Raw genomic sequence first — 27,449 nt, 5'->3', positions numbered from 1 at the left:
GGAGTTTTAAAATTTGTTTATATTTGCTTCTTCGCTTCCTTAAAGCAATGTGGCTTCTGCCCCGATCTGATCCACTCAAAGGTTAGTCACCACTCTTCAGGCTTTAATCTCGTTTTTAGGCTAATTCTCTGCCTTCGGGTTTCTGGAAACCACGTCAGATTTCCTCCTCTGCCTGGCCTCTTCTCCTCACTCCCCCTGCATTGTTATACCCACCACTTCTATCTCGAGGAGTATACTCAGACATGTGCAGGAATATTCGTAACAGCTGTATTTGCAAAACGAAAACCCCGCAAACGTTTATCAACAGTACGATGGACAAGCAAACTGTGGCAATATGTGATAAAATGGGAGGCTCCACAGCAATAAAAAAGAATAAACTACTGCTGCACGCAGCCGCATGGGTGACTCTCACAAACACCACGCAAGCAACAAAAACGGCACTAAAGAGGAAACCCCATATGATTCGACTGACATAAAGCTGAAAAATAGGCCAAGTAAAGCAATGGGCTTAGAAGTTAGAATATTCTTCCCCTTAGGAGGGTAGTGACTGGGACAAGACCCAAGGTGTACTTCTGGGTGCTAGTGATGTTTTATTTCTTTACCTGTGACCTAACTACATAGGTGTACTTACTTTTTGACACCCATGATTTGTGAACATTTTTTTTAATGTATATTACCCTGAAATAAAAACGTTTACTTGAAAAAGAAATACAATATATTGTTGTAATCTTTTTTATTTTTGTTTATTTGGCTATGCCCAGCAGCATGCAGGATCTCAGTTTCCTGACCAGGGATCAAACTGTTGCCCCCAGCAGTAGAAACATGGAATCTTAACCACTGAACCTGCAGATAAATCCTATTGTAATTTTTTTTTTATTTCGTTTTCTAGTTGGAGGATAATTGCTTTACAATGTTGTGTTGCTTTCTGCCATCAGTTCAGTTCAGTTCAGTCGCTCAGTCGTGTCCAACTCTTTGCGACCCCATGAATCGCAGCACACTAGGCCTCCCTGTCCATCACCAACTCCCAGAGTTCACTCAAACTCACGTCCATCGAGTCGGTGATGCCATCCAGCCATCTCATCCTCTGTCGTCCCCTTTTCCTCCTGCCCCCAATCCCTCCCAGCATCGGTGTCTTTTCCAATGAGTCAACTCTTCGCGTGAGGTGGCCAAAGTACTGGAATTTCAGCTTTAGCATCATTACTTCCAAAGAACACCCAGGGCTGATCTCCTTCAGAATGGACTGGTTGGATCTCCTTGCAGTCTAAGGGACTCTGACAAGTCTTCTCCAACACCACAGTCCAAAAGCATCAATTCTTCGGCATTCAGCTTTCTTCACATACAACGACGCAAATCAGTCATAATTATATATGTAATTTTTTTAAGCAAACATTTCACTCCAGTGAAATCAACAATAGAGAAAAAAACATATTGGTGTGTTTCATTTTATCTTACCTGGTTAATGTTATCTGGAATATTTGATATCCAGCTATAAAAGAGGCCAATCTTGAAAGACTTTGTTTTCCTGACCCACCGACACCCACAAGCAACGCATTTCCACATGATGTTCGGATTATTCGTGAAATCTGTTTTGAAATAAAATAGTATATATTTGAAAATAGAATTCAGCTGTTTACATCTGCTTGCAATAAATGGGTCCAAAGTTTGACCACACGCTTCGAGACTACGTTAGACTTTCTCATTTAATGTACAAGGGTTCATATTGATTTATTCAATTCCAGTTCTTTCATTGCCCATCTATATTTACATCATGAAAAAGAGTGCAAATTGGCTTTCCTCTCTCCTATTTTAAAATGATTTGCTCTGTGTGTGTGTAATTTTATTATTTTCAGACTCAATGGATAATGGAACTGCTCTTCCCAATCTGCAGGGAGCAGTTTAGAACTGTTTGCTTATTATCATCAGTCTAACACACTGACTTAAGCAGAAACCAAGTGCTATGTAGCTCTACAGCAAATGCTACCTCTACCATATCTCTGCCAGTGAAAATTTTTTAAAAGTATCAAAATTCTATTTACAATGGAGGCATGGAAACATCTGTAGAAAAAACTTAGGGAAACAGCCTTTAGCTTTGTGTTGCTTTTCTAAGGAGATTTCCTCAGAGAGAGGATAAGGCCCAAGCTGTGGTTTGAATCTTATGCAGGTCAGTTGGAGACATTGCTTAAAAGCTGTCTTTTACATTAATACCACTGATTAGAAGAAAATCTAGATGGATCGTTAAATTCATTTATCACCACAACAAAGAATTTTTTTAAGTCCAAGTTTTACAGGGGGCAGACACCTTGGTATGTGTCAAATCTACTATTATATTTTAAATACGTTAATCGCTTATGTGGCTTTGCACCTAGAACAGGGAACCAGGCCCCTAAGACCAAGCCACTGTGGGTACTCAATAATTATTTGTTGGGATTCCCTGGTGGTCTAGTGGTTGGGAATCTGCCTTGCAATGCAAGGAATTCAGGTTCAGTCCCTGGTCTGGAAACTAAGGTCCCACATGCCTCAGAACCACTAAGCCCATGCACCACAACCAGGAGTCCATGTGCCATGATGAAAGAGCCCACGTGCCACAACTAAGAGCCAACATGGCCTAAATAAATAAGTAAACATCTTTTAGAATAATAATTATTAATTGTTGAATAGATGAATATAAATTCACCAATTTTGCAGAAGACGATTCTATGATAAATACGAGTTAACTGTCTCCTCTTTATGAAACCTTCCTACTCCAATTTGTTGGAGAAACTATTTTTATATCTATAAATTACATAGTCAAACAACTCCTTCCTGCAGCCTTTCACACCTGGATCCAAGCCATACTTCTTTTAGGTGATGCCTCCAGTTGGTTCCTATTTTTATCAGTCCTGTATACCCACATTTTCCTTTTCCCCATAGTCTGTAAGTCAATCATGAAATCGACATTTTTAAACACATCAACTTTTCCTCCATGAGCAACGGGATTTCCATTACACCAAAACATAGTTTGAGGGAATATTTTTTTCATAGAGTTTTCCAGCTTACTGGCTAAAAAGGTAAAACTCTTTGACTCAGCGAGTCGAATACAAAACCCATCAGTTTGCCCTTGAAAAACATTTGCTGTCATATAGATGGATTCAAATAAGGGGTTCCTCATTAAGCCTTTGTTTTGTTAGAGAGTGAACCGACTTTACCTATAGATTCTCTTCTATTAACTATCAGATACTATATATGTATTCTCTAAAAAAGTTTATCTGTGAAATTCACTAAGCTTTTACATTATCTATTTATATCAGTAAACAATCAATAGTGAGAACCTTAATAAGATGAGTCATTGCATCTTTAAAAAACACCAGATCAAGAGATGTTCCTCTAATGATTTCATTGAACTGTCTCTGGTAAAACTGGAGTTTTTCAGACAGAAATTCAAAGGATGGTACCTAAGAGTGGGGAGAGAGAAAAATAATATTTAAGATCCAAAATTCTGGAATGCTATAATTGCAAACATATTCACAAGTAATTCTTAAAAAAAAAAAGTTAAACCTAATGGATTTCCAAAAATTTGTCATGAATGAATTGACTTTTAGTTATTTCCATTTTCAGATCCTGAAACCTAACTGGTTGGTTTCCAATATGAAATTATTCTTAACCTTTTCCTTTAGGAATCCCAGCACCAACTACTGTCCATGTTAATTAAGGCTGTAATATAACAAATGTATTTCTCAGTTTTTATTTGCTTCTTAACAGTGCTTATGGAGCTTTAAAAATATATAGAAATTTTACATTATGTATGTAGTCAAATTATTCTGAAATCAATATTCACTTATTTCTTTTGCAAATGGTTGCTCCCCATTTAATTCTTTGACCAACATGCATTTCAAAATTACTCTATGTGACCCTGTTTAAAAAAAATCTCTTTGGAGTCTTGCTTCAAGCGTCATTAAATCTATACGTTAACTTATGGAAAACAATGTGTTGCCATTTAACCAAGTAAAGTTTTATCACATTTATTTCTAGATGTTTTACATATTTATTGCTAACTGAATGAAATACTTTTATGTTGTATTTCCTATCTTGGGATTATTGGCAAGAGATGGCAATCCTTTTTCTACAAAGGGCAAGATAGTAAATATTTTAGACTTTGTGGCCCATATGGTCATTCAACTCCACTTTTGTAGTACAAAAGCAGTCATAGACAATATATAAACAAATGGGCTTGGTTGTGTTCCAATACGGCTTTACTTGTGAACAATGAAATTTGAATTCTGTGTAATTTTCATGTGTCACACAATATTATTGTTCTTTGATTTTTTGTCTACCCATTTAAAAATGCAAAACCCTTCTTAGCTCACAAATCTGACAAAAAGAGGCAGTAGGCTGGATTTGGCCCATTGGCTAATATAGAGGATATTTATTCAGTTATAGATTTATATCACACTTAGTCATATAACTGAACTCTTAGTAGTTGGAACTGATTTTTAAAAATCTCTTGGATTATATTAAGAGATAATCATATCTGTCAGTACCTAACACTTTTGCTTTTGATAATTACATCTATTTTCTTCTTGTCATTTTGTTGCACTGCCTAGAACTTTCAAAACAATATTAAGTAATCGAGATAACTGCACACATACTTGTCTTATACCTGACTTTAATGGGACGGCTGCTAAATTTCTTTGAAATAAACATTTCACTTGGTGTATGATGACATGAAACATAGAACTATTGTAGAAGTTATGATAACTCCAAAGGGGGACTCCAGTGCAGGGAGAAATATCTAGCTAGATGAGTGATCAAAAAAGCCTGAAAATACCAATTCGTAGACTTTGGGCACTTCAAATGCCGTGTCTTCAGGTTCATCTCCAGTTGGCTCAGGCATCTCACGGAGAAAATCTACAAAGTATGGCTCAGGAAGAATATATGACCCCACATCTGGGCTAACATTTTCTTCAACTGAACGAACAAGTTGTGTATTAAACCACTGCTCATCATCAGGCGTTATAAATCTAAAAGAAAAATACAGGAGTAAGAAATGCAAACTAGGAAGGCATCTGTTCTAACTGAACATGGTTTTAACCTCTCTCCACATCTTCTCAGCCCTCACCCTGTACATCCATTACCTCAAAACACAGAAACAGTATGTTCAGCCTTCTGACCAGAGGCAGACCGAACTCCATCCAAGAGAGTTATAACCCTGACAGTGTCACTTACAGAAAATACTGACTGTGTCTCTCCGTGGCCAGACTCAAGCTCCTCTGAATCCTCTTCCCAACCAGGCCCGAAATTTTGGACTCTCATGTCCTTCTTTGCATCACCCATTTTTAGCAAGAATCCCGTTAGATCAGTTTAGGCAGCTGCTGCTGCAAAGTTGCTTCAGTCGTGTCCGACCCTATAGACGACAGCCCACTAGGCTCCCCCGTCCCTGGGATTCTCCAGGCAAGAACACTGGAGTGGGTTGCCATTTCCTTCTCCAATGCATGAAAGTGAAAAGTGAAAGTGAAGACGCTCAGTCGTGTCTGACTCTTTGCGACCCCACGGACTGCAGCCTACCAGGCTCCTCCGTCCATGGGATTGTCCAGGCAAGAGTACTGGAGTGGGTTGCCGTTGCCTTCTCCGAGTTTAGGCAGAATCCTCCCATAACCCCCTTATTTCCTCTTAGTAATTTCCCATCCAAACTCCCCCATTTTGTTCCCCCATTATAAATTCTCACTTTTCCCTGCTTGTATTCAGAATTGAGCCCATTTCTCAGCCCTACTGCAAAACCTCACTGTATAGTCCCTACATCTATCACAATAGTCTTGAATAAAGGATGAGTGTCTTATTGTTTTAACAAGTGTGATTGATTTTTTTCTTTAACAAAACAGGTAAGTCCCTTGGGTGAGGCCCAAGATCCCTGAAACTTGCGACAGAAGAGGAGAATTTGACAGCCAGTAGTGGATGAACATCCTCTTTCTGGGTCTGTGCACACCCAGTGTATGAAGGTTCTTTTCACACTTATAACATCAGAGTGGGAAGGGAGGAAGGAGTGGGACTAATATTTGACAGAGGCCACTTTGTGTGAGACATTGTAGTAGGTCCTTTACAGCTTTGTAAGAACAGCACTGGGTTTCTCTGGTGGCTCAGCGGTAAAGAATCCACCTGCCAATGCAGGAGACACAGGTTCAATTCCTTGGCTCAGGAAGATCCCCTGGAGAAGGAAATGGCTACCCACTCTAGTATTCTTGTCTGGGAAATCCCATGGACAGAGGAACCGGATGGGCTACAGTCCATGGGGTTGCAAAAGAGTCAGCTGTGACCTAGTGACTAAACAACAAGACCAGCATCACCGTCATGTTTTATAGACAAGCGAACAGAGCCTCAGAAAGATGACTTAGTTTATGTACCAAATGTCACCATGCAACAGAGCTCTCACTACAAGCTCTTTCAAGTTTTTTTAGAAACTATACATAACCAAAATTTGCCTCTGAATGTTGTCAATGCGCCGATAATGTGAGCATATTTTTAAAATGTCTTATTGAAATAATACTCAAGGAAATTGGTGGAGTGGTTTTTCAAGGTGACCAGCAGGTGGGAAATGACATCCATGTGTCATAAGCCTCAGAGCAATTTAAGAAAATATTCTACTTATTTGAGTAGATAATGCAGGAGTTAATCTAGTAGTATAAACTGCTTATATATTACACTTAAACTCAAGCACTGCAATACACACCTGTCAGCAATTACTCTGTTGCACTCATGTTTGAAAAGTGACAGAAGAACATGAACTGAAGCACACTCGTCAGCTTTTATGGTTAACATGCCTTGCCAAATTCTGGAAAGATCTCGCAGATTGAAAATGTAATGAAATTTAGAAGGAGTAGGCAGCATCTTCACCTAGAGTTGAGAGAAAAAGAAACACTCTCCAATTTCAATTCAAGATAAAACCAAAAATCTTTTAGAATGATTTTATTTCAAAGTTCCAATTTTATATAAAAGAGACTGGGCAAATAAATTAAGTTTGTATTTTTGTTACAGCATTTATGGAATAAACGCATCATAAATAAACCAAAATATAAAAGACCATAACGCTTTGAATAGGATGGACTCAAGATAATGCACTATATGCAGATTCTAACTCTTGTTCTAGCCCCATGAGTTGACTTTGACCAAGCCATTGTTCCTTGAGTTTTTAAAAACTGAATTGTAAGCATAAGCATTCCTAATCATTATTAACCTTATTAGTGTGTCTATAGAAATTGTTGTTACTGTTGTTCAGTCGCTCAGTCGTGTTCGACTCTTTGTGACCCCATGGACTGCAGCATGCCAGGCTTCCCTGTCCCTCACTATTTCCTGGAGTTTGCTTAGACTCATTGAGTCAATGATGCCATCCAACCATCTCATCCTCTGTCGCCTCCTTTTCCTCTTGCCCTCGGTCTTTTCCAGCATCAGGGTCTTTTCCAGTGAGTCAGCTCTTCACATCAGGTGGCCTAAGTATTGGAGCTTCAGCTTCAGCGTCAGTCCTTTCAATGAATATTCTGGATTGATTTCCTTTAGGATTGACTGGTTTGATCACCTTGCTGAACAAGGGACTCTCAAGAGTCTTCTCTAGAATTACAGTTAGAAGGCGTCAATTCTTTGGTGCTCAGCCTTCTTTATGGTTCAACTCTCACACCCATAAACGACTACTGGAAAAACCATAGCTTTGACTATAAGGACCTTTGTTGGCAAAGTGATGTCTCTGCTTTTTAATATGCTGACTAGGTTTGTCATAGCTTTTCTTCCGAGGAGCAAGCGTCTTTTAATTTCATGGCTGCAGTCACCAACTACAGCAATTTTGGAGCCCAAGAAAATAAAGTCTGCCACTGTTTCCACTGTTTTCCATCTATTTGTCATGAAGTGATGGGACTGGATGCCATGATCTTAGTTTTTTCACGGTGAGTTTTAAACGAGCTTTTTCACTCTCCTCTTTTACCTTCATCAAGAGGCTGTTTAGTTCCTCTTTGCTTTTTGCCATAAGGGTGGCATCATCTGCATATCTGAGGTTATTGATATTTCTCCCAGCAATCTTGATTCCAGCTTGTGCTTCCTCCAGCCCAGTGTTTCTCATGATGTACTCTGCATATAAGTTAAATAAGCAGGGTGGCAATACATAGCCTTTACTCCTTTCCCAATTTTGAACCAGTTTGTTATTCCATGTCCAGTTCTAACTGTTGCTTCTTGACCTGCATACAGGTTTCTTAGGAGGAAGATAAGTGGCCTGGTATTCCCATCTCTTTAAGAATTTTCCATAGTTTGTTGTGATCCTACGTCAAAATGGAAATATGTCATAACAAAAAAACTGATTGTGAGCTGGTGGTCATTTGGTTAAGAATAATGAAAGTTCATGTCTAAAGTCAAGAAAAACCATCTTTTATAGGTTGCTTTGATTAAGGTCCTGAGTGCATCTGGATTTCCACAAATACATTTGTTTATCATAATCTAGATTTCACTTATGGATCCAAACTCAGTCAATATGCTTTCATATATCTCTATATCCACAATAGAATTGGCAGGCAAGTATGATATGCAGCTATAATTACTTAGTAGTTTTTGTGGGTTTTGCTTGTTTGTTTGAACACTAAGTTACTTATTATTTCTACCCACTTCTAAATCCAAATAGGCAAAGCTATAATATGACACCTTCTACATTCTTATACAAAGAGGTACCAGTTAAGGGATAAATTTGAGGCATTAGGTGTGGGAAGTATTGCTGCCCAAGTGTAAAGATTGTAATTGATACCACCAGCATCATTTTGTAAGTGAAACAATGAGAACTCTGGAAATATAAAGCAAACTTGCCATAAGAGTAATTCAGGAAAGTAAATGCTTTCTTTAGCACTTATTCATGGAATATGCCCTTTCTATATTGAAAAAGTACCCTATTGAGTTTACAGAGTAATTTCTACAGGCTAATTCACAGTGCAAGTTAAAAACAGCAGGTAGCAAATGAAGATAGAATAAAGAGAAATGATATATTAGCAATCACCTTTCACTTTCCCTCTTTGCTTTCAGTTCCATTCCAAGCTAAAATGTTCATACTACTCACCAAAATGTAAAGCAGGCACTTATATTACAAATATGCACAAATAAAGGGATAAGGTTATGTGAACATTACTTTTTTTCTTTCCTGTAAAAGACTGCAGTTATGACGGCAGCTGTTGGCAACTTAAGCAACCATTAGGGAGAATTAAATGAAGTCCTTTCTTACCCTATTCTTTCTTATTTATTAATCTGCTTCTTACCTCATCTTTCAACATTTTCTTTTAATTTTTGTCAACTTCTTTTTTTTCTCACCTGCTTCTCCTTTAAAGCTATGTAAAGTAATATAAAAGTAAAGAGATAGACTAGGCATGAATGGATTAAAAGAGTGCTTTGTGAAAATGGGAAATTTGAAGAAAAGATGCAAAGAAGTCTGCTTATTTGAGGCTGGGGAGAGGAAGAAGATTCATTCATTTTTTATGACTATTTTTGAGTATCTCCCACTACCCTTACCAAGATATCATGGTAAATAGGACAGCTAAATCTGCTGCCATCAGGGGCCTATTCAAGTGGGAGAGCCTGGTGATAAATAGGAAACAAATATAAACTAACAGAGAGACATATAATCATGATAAAAGTCATAGTAAGAACAAATGAAGGATCAGGAGACAGATAAGGCCTGTAATGGGGTCATGGACAGTTATTTTAGAGAAAATCATCTAAAAAAGCCCCTCTGATGATAAGATGATGAGAAGAGTCAAACAAAGTACAAAGGTCCAGAAGCATAAAAACTTGGGGGTGTTCAAGAAACAGTGAGAAGGGCAGTGTGGCTGGAGAAGAACAATGGGAGGGAAGAAGGGTGTTTATGTATGTTCAGTGGCTCAGTTGTGTCCAACTCTTTGCGACTCTATGGACTGTAGCCTGCCAGGCTCCTCTGTCTATGGGATTTTCCCAGCAAGAATACTGGAGTGGGTTACCATTTTCTACTCCAGGGGATCTTCCCAACCAGGTATCAAACCTGTGTCTCCTGCATTGAAGGTGGATTCTTTACCACTGAGCTACTGAGCGGTGAGCAGGGGCCAACTCAGGTTGACAGAGCAGAGGGCAGGTGGAATGTTTCACTGCAGTGTAACTGGGAATCTACTGGTGATTTTAAGATTGAGTAAGGAGCAACTTCCCTGGTGGCCCAGTGCTTAAGACTCCATGCTTCCACTGTGGGGGATACGGGTTCGATCCCTGGTCAGGGGACTGAGATCTCATATGCCCGCACTATGGGTCCAAAAATAAATAAATAAAATGGAGAAGTAGCATTATCTATTTTTTTTAAAAGAATATCTTTTAAAACAAAGGGAATAATGATCTCTGATGTACTTTTAAAAAAGCATTTTTAGGCCCATGTAAAGAACAGATTCTAGGAGGACAAGGAGACTGTTTAGGAAGCTGCTACCTGGTCTAGAGGGCAGGGAATGGAAACGTTTATCAGGGTGATCACAGTCAGGTGGCAGTAAGCACTCAACTTCCGGATATACTATTTTGAAAGCCTGCTTACTAAGATTTGCTGATGGCCTGGATGTAGGGAATAAGAGAGAAATCAAGGATGGAGTCCTGTGTTTTAGCCTGAGAAGCAGGATAATTAAGATATGAAAGTCTGATAGAGACACGTTAACTTTGAGATCATTACTAGACATCAAAGTGGTGGTGTCTTCTAAGTAAGCCCATTAGAAACAAGTCTGGAGTTGAGGAGAGAGGCCTGGGATGGAGGTATTGATTTTGAAGTCATCAGCCCAGAGATGGCGTTTAAAGCCGCGAAGCTGGATGAGGCTACCTGGGTACTAATGGAGGCAGAGATGAGGTTCCAGGATGGAGATCAGGTGTACCACAGTACTTAGAGAAGGCAGCCAGTGAGGTAAGAAGCATGAGGCCTCTCTGAAGCCAAGAATGTTTTTAGAGGGATCATCAAATGCCACTAAAGGGTCAAGTCAGAGGAAGACAAAATCAGCCTCTGGGTTTGGTAAGATTGTGGCCTTTGATGACCTTGATGAGAGCAGTGGAAATGAGAACTTGTGCAAAACGTGTTAAAAAGATAAAGAAAGGTGAGGAAGTGGAACTGATTAACACTCATAAAAGAAGCTTTGATGGAAAGATACCAGGAAGACCAAAGCCTTCCAGAAAAATATGTACAAGGGCATGTTAAATTGAACAACAGTCCCACTGGAAAAAGATGGATCTTATGACAGAGAATTATCTTAGACATTCAGACATTCTGAAACTCCAGTCTGGAGCAGGCCCCATGCAAAAAAATGGTCACAGCAGCGGGGCTACACAGAAGAAATCCCCCAGTCCACCCAGGGGTCTGAGAGGCTGCCACACTCCAGGTTTCCCCAGGACATCAGCGTCTGTCCAGATGTGTGTAAATGGCCAAACGAACGTATGAACTATGACAAGTAATCCTCATCTCCTTCACCACTTTTTTTTAGCACATATATCAATGCTATTTTTTTGTGTTTTTTTTTTTTTTTAAATCTCTGACCTATCTTTAATTACTTTTTCATGAGTCTACCTTCAGACATCTGGTGATAGCTACAATGCTCCCTGAGTTTTACTTAGGGCATTGATCTCTGTAGTAAAATCTAGACTACTTTATTAAGTACATTGTATTCATTTACTAATTCATGCTCCACCTCAGAGGAACCCACAAGTTGGACTTTAAGTCCTGACTAGCTAAGAATATCTGGAAATCCATGTAGTCACTCAGTGAACATCTGAGTGTCTGGCACAGTTTGGTTCTTGGGGGTGGGGAGGGGAAGACAGGCATAAAGAGTTACAAATCAGAGAAACAAGTAGAAAAGCAGTGTTCTCATTTCAGCAAAATTCTACTTTATCTTGAATGCAATGTCTGGTTTACAGTAATATCTCATACATATGGAAAGCATCATTCAGTCAGAATATTTGCTCCCTGGAAGGAAAAGGTGCCATAAATCTATTCAAGCCCCTAATTTGTCTTTGCCCGAAAAAACACTACCACCCAATATGTGATGAGAACTTCCTGAGCCACTGAGAAATTAGTGACATTTTTTCCTGATTACTGATAACGGACGGTTTTGTACCTTCGTCCACTGCCACAGCATTCTGCTCGCAGAAACCAAATTCAGAATCATCTCACATATTTCAGGTTTGAACCTTCTGCAAGCATCAAAATACCCACAGCCAATAACTCCTGAAAAATAAACAAGATTGAAAGTACAAGCTTACTTCAAGATCACAAAGTACATGTTTATCCCAGTGAATAAATCATTACAAGGTGTGAAGAATTTCTCTCAAAGAATCAGCTAAGACTGGGAGTCAGCAGTGGGACCAGTAAAGCTTAGTACACACTGATAAGTATTTTATATGTATTAACCCTTTTAATTTTCCCAACATCCTACGAGAAAGAATCTGAGGTTGGTATTATTATTATTCCCATTTTTACTTATTTTTTATTGAAATATGGTCAACACACACTATTCTGGTATTTTCAGGTGTACAATGTAGTGATTCAACATTCAAAACATCACACTGGTCAGAACGGCTGTTATGAAAAAGTCCACAAACAATAAATGCTGTAGAGGGTGTAGGGGAGCCCTCTTATACTTCCTGGGAATGTAAGCTGGTACAGCCACTATGGAGAACAGCATGGAGGTTCCTTTAAAAACTAAAAACAGAGCTGCCATGTGATTCAGCTACCCAGCTCCTGAGCATGTATCTGGAGAAACCATAATGTGAAAGGATACACACACCCAGTGTTCACTGCAGCGCTACAGACAATAGCCAAGACATGGAAGCAATCTAAATGTCCATTGACAGATGAATAGATAAAGATGTGGTACATATGGGCAATGGAATATCACTCAGCCATCAAAAAGAATGAAGTAATGCCATCTGCAGCCACATGGATGGACCTAGAGATTACCACACAATAACAAAGACAAACATCGTATCTCTTATATAGGGAATCTAAAAAAATAATAATACAGATGAACTTACAAAACAGACCCACACACATAGAAAATAGAGTTAAGGTTTCCAAAGGGAAAAGAGGGGGATAAACTAGGAGTCTGAGATTACCATATACACATTACTATTATATATGATGGCACCCCACTCCAGTACTCTTGCCTGGAAAATCCCATGGATGGAGGAGCCTGGTGGGCTGCAGTCCATGGGGTTGCTAAGAGTCGGACACGACTGAGTGACTTCACTTTCACTTTCCACTTTCATACATTGGAGAAGGAAATGGCAGCCCACTCCAGTGTTCTTGCCTGGAGAATCCCAGGGACGGGGGAGCCTGGTGGGCTGCCGTCTATGGGGTCACACAGAGTCGGACACGACTGAAGCGACTTAGCAGCATTATATATGAAATAGATAAGGACCCACTGAATAGCACAGAGAACTATACTCAACATTTTGTAATAACCTATAAGGGAAAATAATCTGAAAAAAAAAAGGATATATACGTATGTACAACTGAATCGCTTTGCTGTACACCTGGAACTAATGCAACATTGTAAATCAACTATACCTCAGTTAAAGAAGTGATCACCACAGTAAGCCTGATAACCCTCTGTCACCATGCAAAACTATTACTATATTATTGACTACATTTCTGTATATTATAACCCTAGGACTAATTTATTTCAAAACTGAAAGTTTGTACCTCTGAATCCCCTTCACCTATTTCACTAATCCTTCCATTCTTATCCCTTCTGGCAACCACCAAGTTGATCTCTGTATCCATGAGTCCGTTTCCATTTTGTTTTGTTTGCTAATTTGTTTTATTCCCCAGAGTCCACATATAAGTGAGACCATAGGTATTTGTCTTTCTCTGTCTGACATGACTTGCCATTTGCAACAACATGGATGGACACAGAGGGTATTATTATCCTCATTTTAATACGAGTTTACCAACTTACCCAAGATCACCCAGCTTGTACGTGGGTGGATCTAAGGTTTGGACCTAAAGGAAACTTGGCTCTGGAACCCATAAAGCAGGCTTCGCTGAAGAGTAGAAGAGCTAGAAAAGAACTATTTCCTCATCTTATAGATGAGGAGAGGAGGTAGAGATAAGTAAAGCAAAATGTTCCAGGTCAAAGGAATTGGTTGTTGACATTAGTAGAATGTCAGGACCCCCATCTCCTGATCTGCAATCAGCAACACCCTGGCCTGAGTGGTGATGTAACGGTTCCTAGGAAACACCCAGCCCAGTGAATCTGACATGATCACCCTCAGGAATGACTGTGTTATATGTCTATAGACTGTTTCTAAAGTCTCAAAGTGTGTTCGGTGTTAGACTGCAAAAAGATTTAACCCTACTTCGTGCCAGTGAGACTCAGTGTTGAGCTTTATGTTCAGTACTGAGCATGGTATTTTCAGAGGAAAATGAGTATGAATATTTGCCCAGAGACACATAGCAGGTTTGCAAAGAGTGGGGCAGCCCAAGAAACTCTTGGTTTTGTTCACATAAACCAAAGACGGGCAGCCTTGAGGGAACGTGAAATGGTCCAAAGTCATGGTTGGCTCTGTTAGACGCCTATAAGGCCTCTTTCTGAAGTCCTCTGATTCTAGATTTTCAGCTTCCTGTGGCACAAATGTGTTATATAAGATATATGGGGTCAGGAATCAGAAAACATGATCATATGTGTTTGCTAAGTCACTTCAGTCATGTCCAACTCTTTGCGACCCTATGGACTGTAGCCCACTGGGCTCCTCTGTCCATGGGATTCTTCAGGCAAGAATATTGGAGTGGGTTGCCATGCCCTCCTCCAGGGGATCTTCTTAACCCAGGGATCGAACCTGGGTCTCCTGCATTGGCAGGTGGGTTCTTTACCACTAATGCCATTTGGAAGCCCCAGAGAGCAGGATCAGCACCACATAACTGGGCAATTATTTCACTTCTCTGAGCCTGTTTCTAGTGTGTTTCTGTATCTCATTTTCAATATTAACCATATCAAAGACTGTACAAAATAGTTTCACAAGTAAGCAAACACTCACATATAGACCAGTAGACTGGGGGAGTACCACAACGCCCCAGCACATCAGAAGTCTCTTTTGTCCAATCCCTCCGCCCTCCAGAGGTAGCCCACTGCTTTGACTTCGTGAGAATCAGCAACTCACTTTCCCCAAAACAGCTCTGCCACTTATTTTCTTGAACTTTAACCCCTTTCTCTTAACTTTAATTTTTGAAATTCAATTTAATGGGATTATGTTATAGGTTCCTCTGTGACTTGCTTTTTCCCCTTAATGTTGTAATTCTTGGCTTCATCTATTTTGAAGCATGTAGCTGACTTTGTTCACATTCACAGTTGCAGAGCACAGCATGTATGCCCACACCACAATGTACTTATCTGACTTCACTGTTGATACACATTTGGACCACTACACGGGTTTTGCTGTCATGAGCACTATTTTATGAACCTTCTTGTGTAAGTCTTGTGGCACACATGTGCAAAATCAACTACAGATGGATTAAGGACTCAAATATGGAAGACAAAACTATGTAACATTTGGAAGGAAACAGGCAAATATCTACATGACCTCTAGGTAGGAAAGGACTTCTTACAAGAGATTCCGAAAGCATCACCCTAAAGGAAGAAAATGATGAACTGGCATATACTTGGAAGTGGAACGGTGGTGGGTGTGCACACATTCTACAACCAGTAATAATGTCCAGTCATTATCAAGAGCTTGTGGCAATTTATACTCCCCGTAGCAGTACTCTTGCCTGGAGAATCCCAGGGACAGAGGAGCCTCGTGGGCTGCCGTCTATGAGGCCGCACAGAATCAGACACGACTGAAGTGACTTAGCAGCAGCAGCAGCAGGGAAGAGTCTCACTTGCTTCACATTTTCACCAATGCCTGATATTTTGGTCAGAATTTTTCATTTTTGCAAATCTAGTGATTATAAATGGCTTTTCCCTGGTGTTTTAAATGTTCATATTTCTAATGTTTACCATTTATTAGTCATCTTGTTTTCTCTTCTTAAAATGAATGACTTTTGGTCCATATTTATATTAGGATGTTTGCTTTTTATCTGACTGAGTCATAGAAATTTTCAGAGTATTCAGATTACTAAGTCTTTTGCTTTGTTACATGTTGAAATTTTTTTCTTCCATTTTGGGACTTGTCTTTATTTTATTAATACTCTTTTAATGTTGCTTTTTGAATGAACAGAAACTTTTCATTTTAGTCAAATTTATCATTTTCTTCCTTTATGGTCTATGCTTTCTGAGTCTCATTTGAGAAGTTCTTTCCTACCCAGAGATCATTCAGATATTTTCCAATATTTTTTCCAAATGTTTTACAGATTTCTATATTTAAATCTTCAAAACTTCTGTATTGACTATAATGCTTGGTGTGAGGTAGGGGTCCAATTTCCATTATTTTCACATAAGAATTACTAAATATTCCAGCACCATTTACTGAAAATTTTCTGTTCTCATCTATAGTACTTGCTATGTCAAACAACTAATGCCCACATATGAACGGGACAGTCTCCCTTATGTCTTCACGTATATAACTGTTATGGAATGGTTTGCGTGAGCCTAAATTTAGTGTCAAAATATTATTTTCAAATTTTAAAAAAGTATGAGTTAGATTAATAACTACTGACCTGAAAGGATGTTCATTATACTTTATTAAAGAAAATTTCAAGTTGAAAAGGAAATGTATATAATATGATTTTGTTTTGGCAAAAACAATGACAAAACTCTGTGTACATGCCTTGTGTGTTTGTAAATGTTTAAAAGAATTATAATGTTTAAAAGAATCATATTCTTTAATAAACAATGCAAGGTTATACTCCAAAAAAAATATCATTTTCACTAACATAGCAAAGTGCTGCATTTGACTTGGTGTATTATACTGTTAATCCATGATCAATGTGCTGTCATTCATTAGCTCAAATTTCTCTGATTAATCATGTCAAGAAAACCAGAACACAAAGGTCTGCTTATCTCTAAAGCTAACCTTAAACAAGCTATTTCTAAATATTCCTGAGTCTTACGACAGGCTACAAACACAATTCTTCTTAGTATTTAGCTCCTGGCACTTAGTTGTCCATTTCAGATACTTACTCCTACCTCACACTGAGCCTTTTTATCTAATAAATAAGGTTTTGCATGGTTTATGTCCATTATGTAATGCAATAAAAAATTAAACACCAAGAACTGTCATACCAAAGATTTTGTCTATTGAAGCGTTTGAAGGCAATGTGCAATTAAACACAGTAAATTGTCTTTTTAAACGTTGTGGAATATCATTTCGACCACCTCCAGGATGGATCATTGCTGCTATGAGCTGTACATCAACAATAGTGGTGAAATCTCCAGGCTTATCCAAGCTGTACATTCCTTCCATTTCCATCATCTGTCGCACAATCTCATTAGTTATCTGGAATTTTAAACAGTAATATTTTAGTAACACATCACTCCATTTTTCTCCAAATTTCCTATAAAATAGTACAGATGACATCAGAAAAAAAATGCTCAGCTCTTTTCAATGAAGTGTTTGTGAATGTTGCCTTCAAGGCAATTTAACTTAAATTGTACCACCCACGAACTCTAAACCTGGTGCAAATCCAATGCACTCTTTACCACTTTGATAAATTTAGATAAAGGAATTAGAGAATATTTGGTACAATTACAAGAGTTCTCAAAGTTACAAGTTTTACTACAGATATCTTTCACATTTCACATTCAACTTTTCAAAATACCTTAAATCAGATTATGGGATACTTTTACTCCTAACTGTTTTGGTATTGGATTTTATATCCCCAGCTTTCTTCTCTACAACCTATGCCACTGCTAACATTCCCGCTGTATTGAATTTTTTTCCTCTCTTAGTTCTAGAGATTTGGTTCTTCCAAGGCTCATCTTGAGACCCTGGATCACTTTCTAAGACATTCTTCTCCACTCATCCCTCAGCTGTAATCTTTATACAGGCTCCCATCCTTGGCTCTTCTCTATTTCTTTTCTGTTTCTATCTCAACTGTATATCCTAAAGAATCTCAACTCTGTAACTCAAGCTTCAGATTCTCTTCCAAACTCCACACTTGTACATCCAAATTCCTACTGGGCATCTCTGAATAGATAACATACAAGCCCTTCAAATACAACACTCTTTCATTCAACATTTAATGAATGGCTACTCTGTGTCTGGCCCTGTTGAAACACAGACAAAAATCCCTGTCTTCATGAAGCATACCTTCTTGTGGTGGAGACAAAACATACATGTGCACACCTGTATGTATGTATGTATATATATGTATGTTATAAGTCCTTTAGAGAAAATGAGCAGAGAAAGGAAACAGGCAGTGCTCATGGATGCAACTGAATGTGGAAGCAGGAAAGGCTTCATCTCATAAGACATATAATCAAAAACGTGAAGGAAGTGAGAAAGCTAACCATTCAGATATCTAGGGGAAAGGCATTCCAGGCAGAGGAAACAGCAGATGAAGAGGCTCTGAGTAAATGTTACATTCCATGTGTATAAGAATCAGTAAATGTGGCTGGAGGAGATTCATGGGAAGATGAGATCAGTGTAGGGTCTTTGGATCACGGGGAGGATTTTGGCGTTTATATGCTATGCATCTCCGGGGAGAATTTTGAGCAGAGGAGTGTGTCACAATCTGACACGTGTTTTAATTGGTTACTGATATGCAGATAGCTTGAGAGACACAAGGGAAATGGGGAGATAATGAGGAGATGTGTGTAATAATCAAGAAGAGAGATGGCAGCTTGCACCAGGCTTTAGCAATAGAGTGATGAGTAGTGGTCAAGACTTCCGTATAGCTTGAAGACAGGCTGAATGCGAAGTTGCTGTTTCTTGAGATGGAGAAGACTATTGTAGGAGTAGGTTTGGGGAGTAACAGGAATTTCATTTTGGACATGTTAAGTTGGACATCCAACTAGGCATTCCTAATTGGATTTTTAAAAAATCTGAATTCAGGAGTTCTTCATCTTTTAGATAACTAAATACGCTTCCCTCTCTCCTCACCTTATAGGAACTGCTGAAAGGTTTATCTGACCAGGATCCCTGCTGAATGGGAGAGGAAAAGGGAAAGAAAAAGAACAGCAAAGTCTCCCTGGGAGGTTGTGGCCTCAGAATGACACTGGAATAGACTTGCACCATGAGTATGCATGGCCTGGCTGGGCCAGAGACGCTCAGATATTAACCTTTCTTTGAGGTGATCCCGGCTGAATAAGCATTTAAGAATCCGACAGAAGAAAACTCAAAACCTATCCGGTTAAGGGCACATTCATCTGAAGCTTTAAGAAACAGCCACAGGTAATTTTTCAAGGGCAATGACTTTGGAAGCAGTCAAAGATGCAGACAACAAGACACTTTGAGTATGAACAAGACCTATTGAGACAAAAGAGAACAGACACAGATGTTATGGACTTCAGATGATGATAGTAACAGACACAGACTTTAAAGCAACTGTGCTCAACATGTTGAAAGAAATAGGCAGTGTAGCGCGCGTGCAGCCCCGGACATCCTTGTTCATGGGGAATAATTGCAATCCCCGATCCCAATCACGAATGGGGTTCAACGGGTTACCCGCGCCTGCTGGTGTAGGGTAGGCACAAAATGTTCCTGAAGAGATAAACATAATAAAACTCTAATAGGGCTACAAAAAAAAAAAAAAAGAAAAGAAAAGAAAGAAATAGGCAATGATTTGAAAATAGATGCAAGGAATAAAAACTGTAAAAAGTAATAACATAGTAGAAAGAAAAAAGAACCAAACAGCAATTGAAATTAAAATTCAGTGGATGAATTTTGACAGCAGAGTGGACAAAGCAGAGAAGAACATTAGTGAGACGGATGATAGAAGAGGAGAAAATTACCTAGACTATAAGCATTGGACACAGAAAAGGTTAAGATGTACAGAAAAGAAGTACAGAAACATAGAGGGCAAAGAAGAAAATCTAACACACACTGGGAGTGTGATAAGAGGGGAAAGTAAGTGAGGCAGAGGCAATATTTGTAGAGAGAAGAATAAAAATTTTCTAGACTTGACAAAGAGACAAATCCACAGATTGGTGAGTTCCAATAAATCCCAAGCAAATAAATACAAATAAATCTACACCAAGGAACATAATTCAAAAAAGAAAAAAATTATAGGAAAGTAAGGTGGCGAGAGAAAACAGGCAGATTTACTTCAGAGGTACAATGTGGTAGTTGACATCTCAACAGCAACAAGGAAAACAAAAGACAGAAGTCATATATTTAAAATGATGAAAGAAAATAACTGCCAATCTCAAAAATAAAGACTTTTGTAGACCAAAAAAAAAAAAAACCCTCCAAAATCAAACAAAACAAAAGTTTGTTATTAAAAGATTTTCTCCTAAGGAAGTTCTAAAAGTAGAAGAAACATGATATCAGATGGGAGGCCCAGGAATAAAAAGGAATAAAGAGTGAAAAAAGTGGTAAAGAAATGAGTCAGGCAAACAGAGAGTGAGTGTAAAAATCAGTAGGGCTTCTCTGGGGCTCAGCAGTAAAGAATCTGCCAATGCAGGGGACATGGGTCTGATCCCTGGTCCAGGAAGATGACATGTGTTGTGGAAACACTAAGCCCGTGCACCACAGCTACTGCGCCTGTGTTCCGGAATCCAGGGGCTGCAACCACGGAGCCCACATGGCGCAACTATGGATGCCTGCCTGCCCTAGAGCCTGTGCCCGAGACAGGAGAAGCCACTGCAATGTGAAGCCCACGTACCATAACCAGAAAGTAGCCCCTGCTCATCACGGAGAAGGCGATGGCACCCCACTCCAGTGGGGTGGAAAATCCCATGGACGGAGGAGCCTGGTAGGCTGCAGTCCATGGGGTCGCAAAGAGTAGGACACGACTGAGCGACTTCATTTTCACTTTTCACTTTCATGCATTGGAGAAGGAAATGGCAATCCACTCCAGTGTTCTTGCCTGGAGAATCCCAGGGAAGGAGGAGCCTGGTGGGCTGCAGTCTATGGGGTCGGACACGACTGAAGTGACTTAGCAGCAGCAGCAGCAGCGGCTCATCACAGCTAGAGAAAAGCTCTCGCAGCAATGAAGACCCAACACAGCCAAAAATAAATAAATAATAAGCATTTTTTTAAATCTTAAAAAAGAAACAGTAAAAATAATGTCTCATGGGAGGTTGCTTTGAAAATAGAGATACAGATAGCCAAAAAACAAGTGATAAGATGCTCAACATCACCAATTATTAGGGAAATGCAAATCAAAACTACAATGAGGTATCATCTTACACAGTTCAGAATGGCCATCACCAAAAAATCTACAAACAGTAAATGGTGGAGAGAGTGTGGAGAAAAGGGAACACTCTTACATTGTTGGTGGGAATGTAAAGAGGTACAGCCACTATGGAGAACAGTATGGAAGTTCCTTAAAAAACCAAAAATAGAACTACCACATGATCCAACAATCCCACTCCTGGGCATCTATCTGGAGAAAACCGTAACTCAAAGAGACACATGTACCCCAGTGTTCACTGCAGCACTATTTACAATAGCCAGGACATGGAAGTGACCTAAATGTCCATTGACAGAGGAATGGATAAACACGTGGAATATATATACAATGGGATATTACTCAGCCGCAAAAAGGAACCAAATAATGCCATTTGCAGCAACATGGATCAACCTAGAGATTGTCCAACTGAGTAAGCCAGACAGAAAAAGACAAATGTGACAATATCGCTTATATGTGGAATCTAAAAAAATATTATATACGTGAACTTATTTACAAAACAGAAACAGAGTCATAGATGTAGAAAACAAACTTATGGTTACCAGAAGGGAAAAGTGGGGAGGGCAGGGATGAATGGGGAGGCTGGGATTAACATACACACACTAACATAATAGATAATAAGGACTTACTGTATAGCACAGGAAACCCTACACAGTACTCTGTAATGACCTAGGTGGGATAAGGATCTAAAAAAGAGTGGATTTATGTATATGTATAACTGATTCACTTTGCTGAACACCTGCACTAACACAGCCTTGCAAATCAACTACACTCCTATAAAAATAAAACTGGCGTTATACAATATAATGGTGACCAATACAATTTATGGTAACACAAAGAGAGATATAGACTTAAATACAAGTCAACAATAAAAGGATAAATCAGAAGAAAGATAAAGGAAATTGAAGTGTTCAAAGGTCACTGGATATACAAAATGGGAAAGAAGGGCTAGACTTTCTTTATTTCAGATTATGTATGCAGGAGGCACTGTCAAGGGTAACCACTAAAACACAGAAATTGACTGCAGTAAATGGATAGGAAAGAAAACAAAAGGGAACAAAAATCAATGTGTTCTCAGTGGGAATAGGAAGAAGACTGCGGGACTTCTATGATCAGCTGAGGGCAAGGAAACGATGGTGTCCAAGGTCTGAGAAAAAGACAGTATGAAAGGAGCCTGAAAGTAAATGCCAGGACAGGAATAGACAGGATAAAGATACATAACATGAAACATGCAGTGCAATTTCTGGGCAGTACCAAGAGCTTAGCAGAGGTCCATAAATATGATTTTAAAGTGAAACCAGTATTGCGTATTTTTCTCCAGCTAAGTATAACTGCATAGATGCAGGTAGGTGGTGAGCAAAAAGGTTTAACAAGAATTTAACATGGTTAAGGTTTTCACAGATGAGTAGAGGGTATATGCTCCCATGATTATAATGATAGATTATGGAATTGTAGCTGGGGGAAGGAAGAAAGTGAGGAAATGAGAAGAAATGAAGGAGAGTTTGATGATGGTAGGAACAGTGGTTGAAGGCTCCATCTGGTTGATGTTTGATGGCTCCATAAACAGTGGTTGATGCCCAGCAGTGGGATTTCTGGATCGTGTGGTAGTTCTATTTTTAGTTTTTAAAGGACACTCCATACCATTCTCCATAATGGTATGTATCTCCATAATGGCTGTATCTCTTTACATTCCCACCAACAGTGTAAGAGTGTTCCTTTTCTCCACACCCTCTCCAGCATTTACTGTTTTTAGGTTTTTTTGGATGATGGCCATCTGTAGTAGAGGAAATGAGCTATAGAGTGTGGATATAGTGATCAGAGAATCGAAGGGTTGAAATTGAGATAATGAAGGGATGACAGTTATTGATAATGACAAGGTGTAGGGTATGACTGCATCAGCCAGTAATTCAGACAGAGAAGAAGACATGATTATAGGGGAGTCCAGGTCAAGGAACTAAGAGGCCAAGATCATGTATGGAGACAAAGGTTGGCATCACTGAGAATTACGACAAGCAGGACTGGCTTCATAATTTGTGGGGCCCAGGTCAAAATGAAAATGCAGTGTCTCTGTTCAAAAATCATTAGGAATTTCAAGACAGTGACAGCAGAGCATTAAACTATGTGCAAGGTTCTCTGATGTGCGAGTCTCTGCGCTATGACATATTGTACACACCATGAAAATTACCCTAGAGCCTGGGGCAGCCCTGGACAGAGAGTATCAGTGATCCAGGGACTGAAATCTTTGGCGGAGGGTTGTGGGGGTTGGGGGGCGATGCAGCACCAAGGGAACCAAGGACCTCTCCCTCACATCCAGGTGAGAAGTATGCAGGGAAAGCAGCATCCTCGGTTTCCCACTGGAGCAAGATGGTGAGAAAAAGCTCAGAGGAGAAGCTGAATTTTCAGGGAATTTTGCAATGCAGGAGATCTGTGTTCCATCCCTGGGTCAGGAAGATCCCCTGGAGGAAGAAATGGCAACTCACTCCAGTATTCTTGCCTGGGAGATCCCATGGACAGAGGAGCCTGACGGGCTACAGTCCATGGGGTCACAAAGAGTCGGACACAGCTGATCGACGAACACTTTCACTTTTCACTTTGTGGATGAATCATGACCTCTGAGGGCACACAGAGGGTTTTCAGGAGGGAATGTAGGAGATGGGGTCAGAGAAGGGCCAAGCAGAACTGATGGGAATTAGTCTCAGGCTGAGCATGGATGGACCTGGGAGTCCTGATCTCCTGGTGACATCAAAGGTAAACCTGATGTTGGTGGAAGGGATGTGACTGGTCCTGGTGGGCTCCGGTGGATGTTGTTGAAAAGGCAGTGGACAGCAGTGGGAAGAGGTGTTGGGGATCCCACCATGAACATGCTGAACCCAGGTGGTAGCATCTGTGAGGTCCTCTAAGGGAAGTGAGTCTGGGGCTGATAGACGATCACAAATAGGTCAGTGGTGTATAAAAGAGCTATCTCCTTTTTTCAGTGTTTTCTAAACATCACATACTCCTGGAAAAGAGTATATAGAGTGAGAAATAAGAGAACAAAGATAAAACCCTGGGGAAAGGAAGAGAGAAGCCAGAAAGTACACTGAAATCAAGCAGCCAAAGAGACCAAAGGGAACATGGGGAGAAGCATACAGGGATTTCAAGAAAGGAGAAGGTCACCTATCACCAAGAGGTCAAAAAAGACTGAGAATTTATTACTAGGCTTAATCAAGTGACGGTTATTGATCTCTTTATATATAACCAAGTGAAAGTGAAAGTGTCAGTTGTATCTGACTCTTTGCAACCCCATGGACTGTAGACCACCAGACTCCTCTGTCCATGGAATCGTGCAGACAAGAATACTGGAGCATGTTGCCATTTCCTTCTGCAGGGGATCTTCCTGACCCAGGGATGGAACCTAGGTCACCTCCTGCATTGCAGGCAGATTCTTTACCATCTGAGCCACCAGGGAAGCCCATATATATAACCAAGAATACTGGTTAAATATCACCCACATGAGATATTTTAGTCATACCTGATCTCCCCATTCATTAATCACGGGCATATTAATGTCATCAATAAATACAGTCATCTTTCTGCCTCCAGGTGGCCCGTATGTGCTTCCCATCCGCTTGTCCACATAGCTTTCAATTGTTCTCTAGAGAAAAGGAAACAGTCTGTTTTATGCATTACACTTCAGTCCATTTCTAAAAATGATGAGCATGCTTTTCAGAGTAGAATATAACTGACTTATTTATTTAATGGGTGATGTTATTATTCAAATAAATACTGTGAACTTTAAAAAATAAGTTGTTGGACTGTTTATCATTAATTTACATCAAACGACACTCCAATGTTCAGCTTCAACTTCACTATTAGGCCAAAATATGCTGTTTGAATGTGGCTTCAGTCTCAGCCTTAGGAAAGTTAAATAGCTGAATGGCAACTGCAATACTGATTCTTTCAAGATGCGTCTACAGTCAGCCCTTCATATTCATGGCTTCCAAGTCCTTGGATTCAACCAACTTCCATCAAAAGTATTGGGGGCAGGGGTGGGGGGAATTCCAGCAAGTTTCAAAAAGCAAAACTTGAATTTGTCTCACACTGGAAACTATTCACATAGCATTTACAACCATTTACATAGAATTATCATGTATTAGGTACTATAAATAATCTAGGGATTATTTTAGAGTATATGGGAGGATATGCACAGGTTATTCGCAAACACTACCCACTGTATGCAACTGAGTACTCCCAGGAGTCTTGGCACTAATCCTCCATGGATACTGAGGGACTATATATATCAATGTTTTATTTGCATATACATGTATCAACTACTTAATATATTTAATAAGTTAATGACTACTGCAAATGATAGATTTTACCTGAAACATCATTGGTTCTGTGGCAGATGAAAAGTTTAGACTTTTAGATAACTGTACTTCTGGGTCATATTTTTTCAAATAGGCCTTAATCATTACAGTTTTTGCAGTTCCCTGCTCCCCTGTGAGTAAAACAGCCTGCAATGGTAGGATAATCATGTTAAAAGGTGTTATAAAATGTTTAGTTTTAAACATACTATGGTTCTGGTAGCCATTCTTTCATTCTATAAATTAACGGTAGGTTTTAGTTACTTTTAAGAATTAAACCTACATCAAAATAAATCCTAGTTGAATTAAAGCCATAAATGTACAATGCATGCTGGAAGAAAATGTACTGGAAGAAAACGTGGGTGAGTGGTCACGTGACCAGGGGAGGGACTTTGTAGGCAGACATCCACTTTCCTTAGCAAGCTGAAAATCAGCAGAGTTCGAGCGTCTTTTGGGAACCGGAGTTCACTTGCCAAAAGGTTTCTTTGAAATGACACCACCTCCAGCCCTCTGTACTTTACTTTTCCCACTTGTGGTTGTAAAAAGAGTTGTGCTTCTTACATGGTCTGCAATGATCTAAGAGACTCAGGAAACACAGGCTACTGGCCCCACATATCAAAGGGATGACTTTAGTGAGTCCAGACCCGAATCTTTCCATACATGGAAAGTGCTAAATTCCTTAACTTGAGACACCTGGGTTTTTGTTTGTTTGTTTGTTTGTTTTCATTAAAAAACATCATTTCATGATGTTCCGACTACCTGGTTTTTGGTTACAAAAATTTCTATATATCCTGACTTCCCCCCTCAAACTTTGCCGCATCAGAACACTATCTGAGATGCTGTGTCCTGGACTTGAAGTCTGAAGAATGTCCACCAAATAGGTACGGGGAGGGAGGTGGGAGGGGGGGTTCAGGATGGGGAACACGTGGTGGATTCATGTTGATGTATGGCAAAACCAATACAATATTGTAAAGTAATTAGCCTCCAATTAAAATAAATACATTTAAATTAAAAAAATAACATAACTCTCAGCTTTTAGATTGTGCATTTTTTTCAGTCAACAAAACTATCAAACTTACTTTATGCTGTTTTGCAATGGTGTCTATCAAAAAATTTGTTCTAACATTGTCAACATTTGGAACCAAAATTGATGAATATTCTGGAACACTGTCAGTTGGATAATAATATGGCTGAAGTTTCTTATTCCAATGCTCCCAATCACCTATGCAATAATTAAAACGGATCTTAATAAAACTGCATTCTTCAAAAGTTATCTCAGAATACAAAAATATAAGTGCTATAAACAATCAACAGAAATAAACATTTAAAACATCTTCATGAAACATATTAACCTATCTGCTAAGCTAATGTATGTGGCATCTGATAATTTAAATTTGTTTTGCCTCTTTAAAAAATAATCTTTAAATTATTATTTATCTAGAGACCTCTGACCTAAAATGGAATTACAACCAATGATACGTTTAGTATCTACTAAGAAAGCCACATTAACTAAAAGGATGGGTTAGCTCAGACTGTGAAGAATCTGCCTGCAATGCAGGAGACCCGGTTGCATCCCTGGGTCGGGAAGATGCCCTGGAGAAGAATGGCTACCCACTCTAGTATTCTTGCCTGGAGGATCCATGGACAGAGAAGCAGAGTTATACATGACTGAGCGACTAACACAACCACCACATTATTGTTATAATAAGCATTATAAGTACATTCCATCAATTCTAAGAAAAGTATCTTATTTACATTTTAGCATCTCTGGAAAGCACCATTCAATCTATGGTGTCAGCATCGCTGTTAGTCATGCAAACTTGGCCAGAGATGTT

General features: G+C 39.3%; 1 protein-coding gene across 1 annotated transcript in view; it reads right to left on the bottom strand.

The window, feature by feature from the left end:
• DNAH8 (dynein axonemal heavy chain 8) overlaps positions 1-27,449 on the bottom strand; it is a 317,992-nt gene that overhangs the window by 133,560 nt on the left and 156,983 nt on the right. Inside the window, exons 53-61 of the mRNA XM_086371558.1 lie at positions 26,694-26,836; positions 25,630-25,764; positions 24,780-24,902; positions 17,199-17,412; positions 12,096-12,205; positions 6,701-6,864; positions 4,805-4,997; positions 3,309-3,431; positions 1,453-1,583 (exon numbers count right to left, since the gene is read on the bottom strand). Of these exons, the coding sequence (XP_086227684.1) occupies positions 1,453-1,583; positions 3,309-3,431; positions 4,805-4,997; positions 6,701-6,864; positions 12,096-12,205; positions 17,199-17,412; positions 24,780-24,902; positions 25,630-25,764; positions 26,694-26,836 (1,336 nt within the window). The remainder of the gene's footprint in view (positions 1-1,452; positions 1,584-3,308; positions 3,432-4,804; positions 4,998-6,700; positions 6,865-12,095; positions 12,206-17,198; positions 17,413-24,779; positions 24,903-25,629; positions 25,765-26,693; positions 26,837-27,449) is intronic.

This window comes from Bos grunniens, chromosome 23 (assembly GCF_055505025.1).
Source record: "Bos grunniens cultivar Pamir isolate PY7600 chromosome 23, Bosgru_T2T1.0, whole genome shotgun sequence".
Lineage (NCBI taxonomy): Eukaryota > Metazoa > Chordata > Mammalia > Artiodactyla > Bovidae > Bos > Bos grunniens.
The sequence above is the reverse complement of the archived record's forward strand: the minus strand, read 5'-3'. Positions and strand labels throughout refer to the sequence as shown.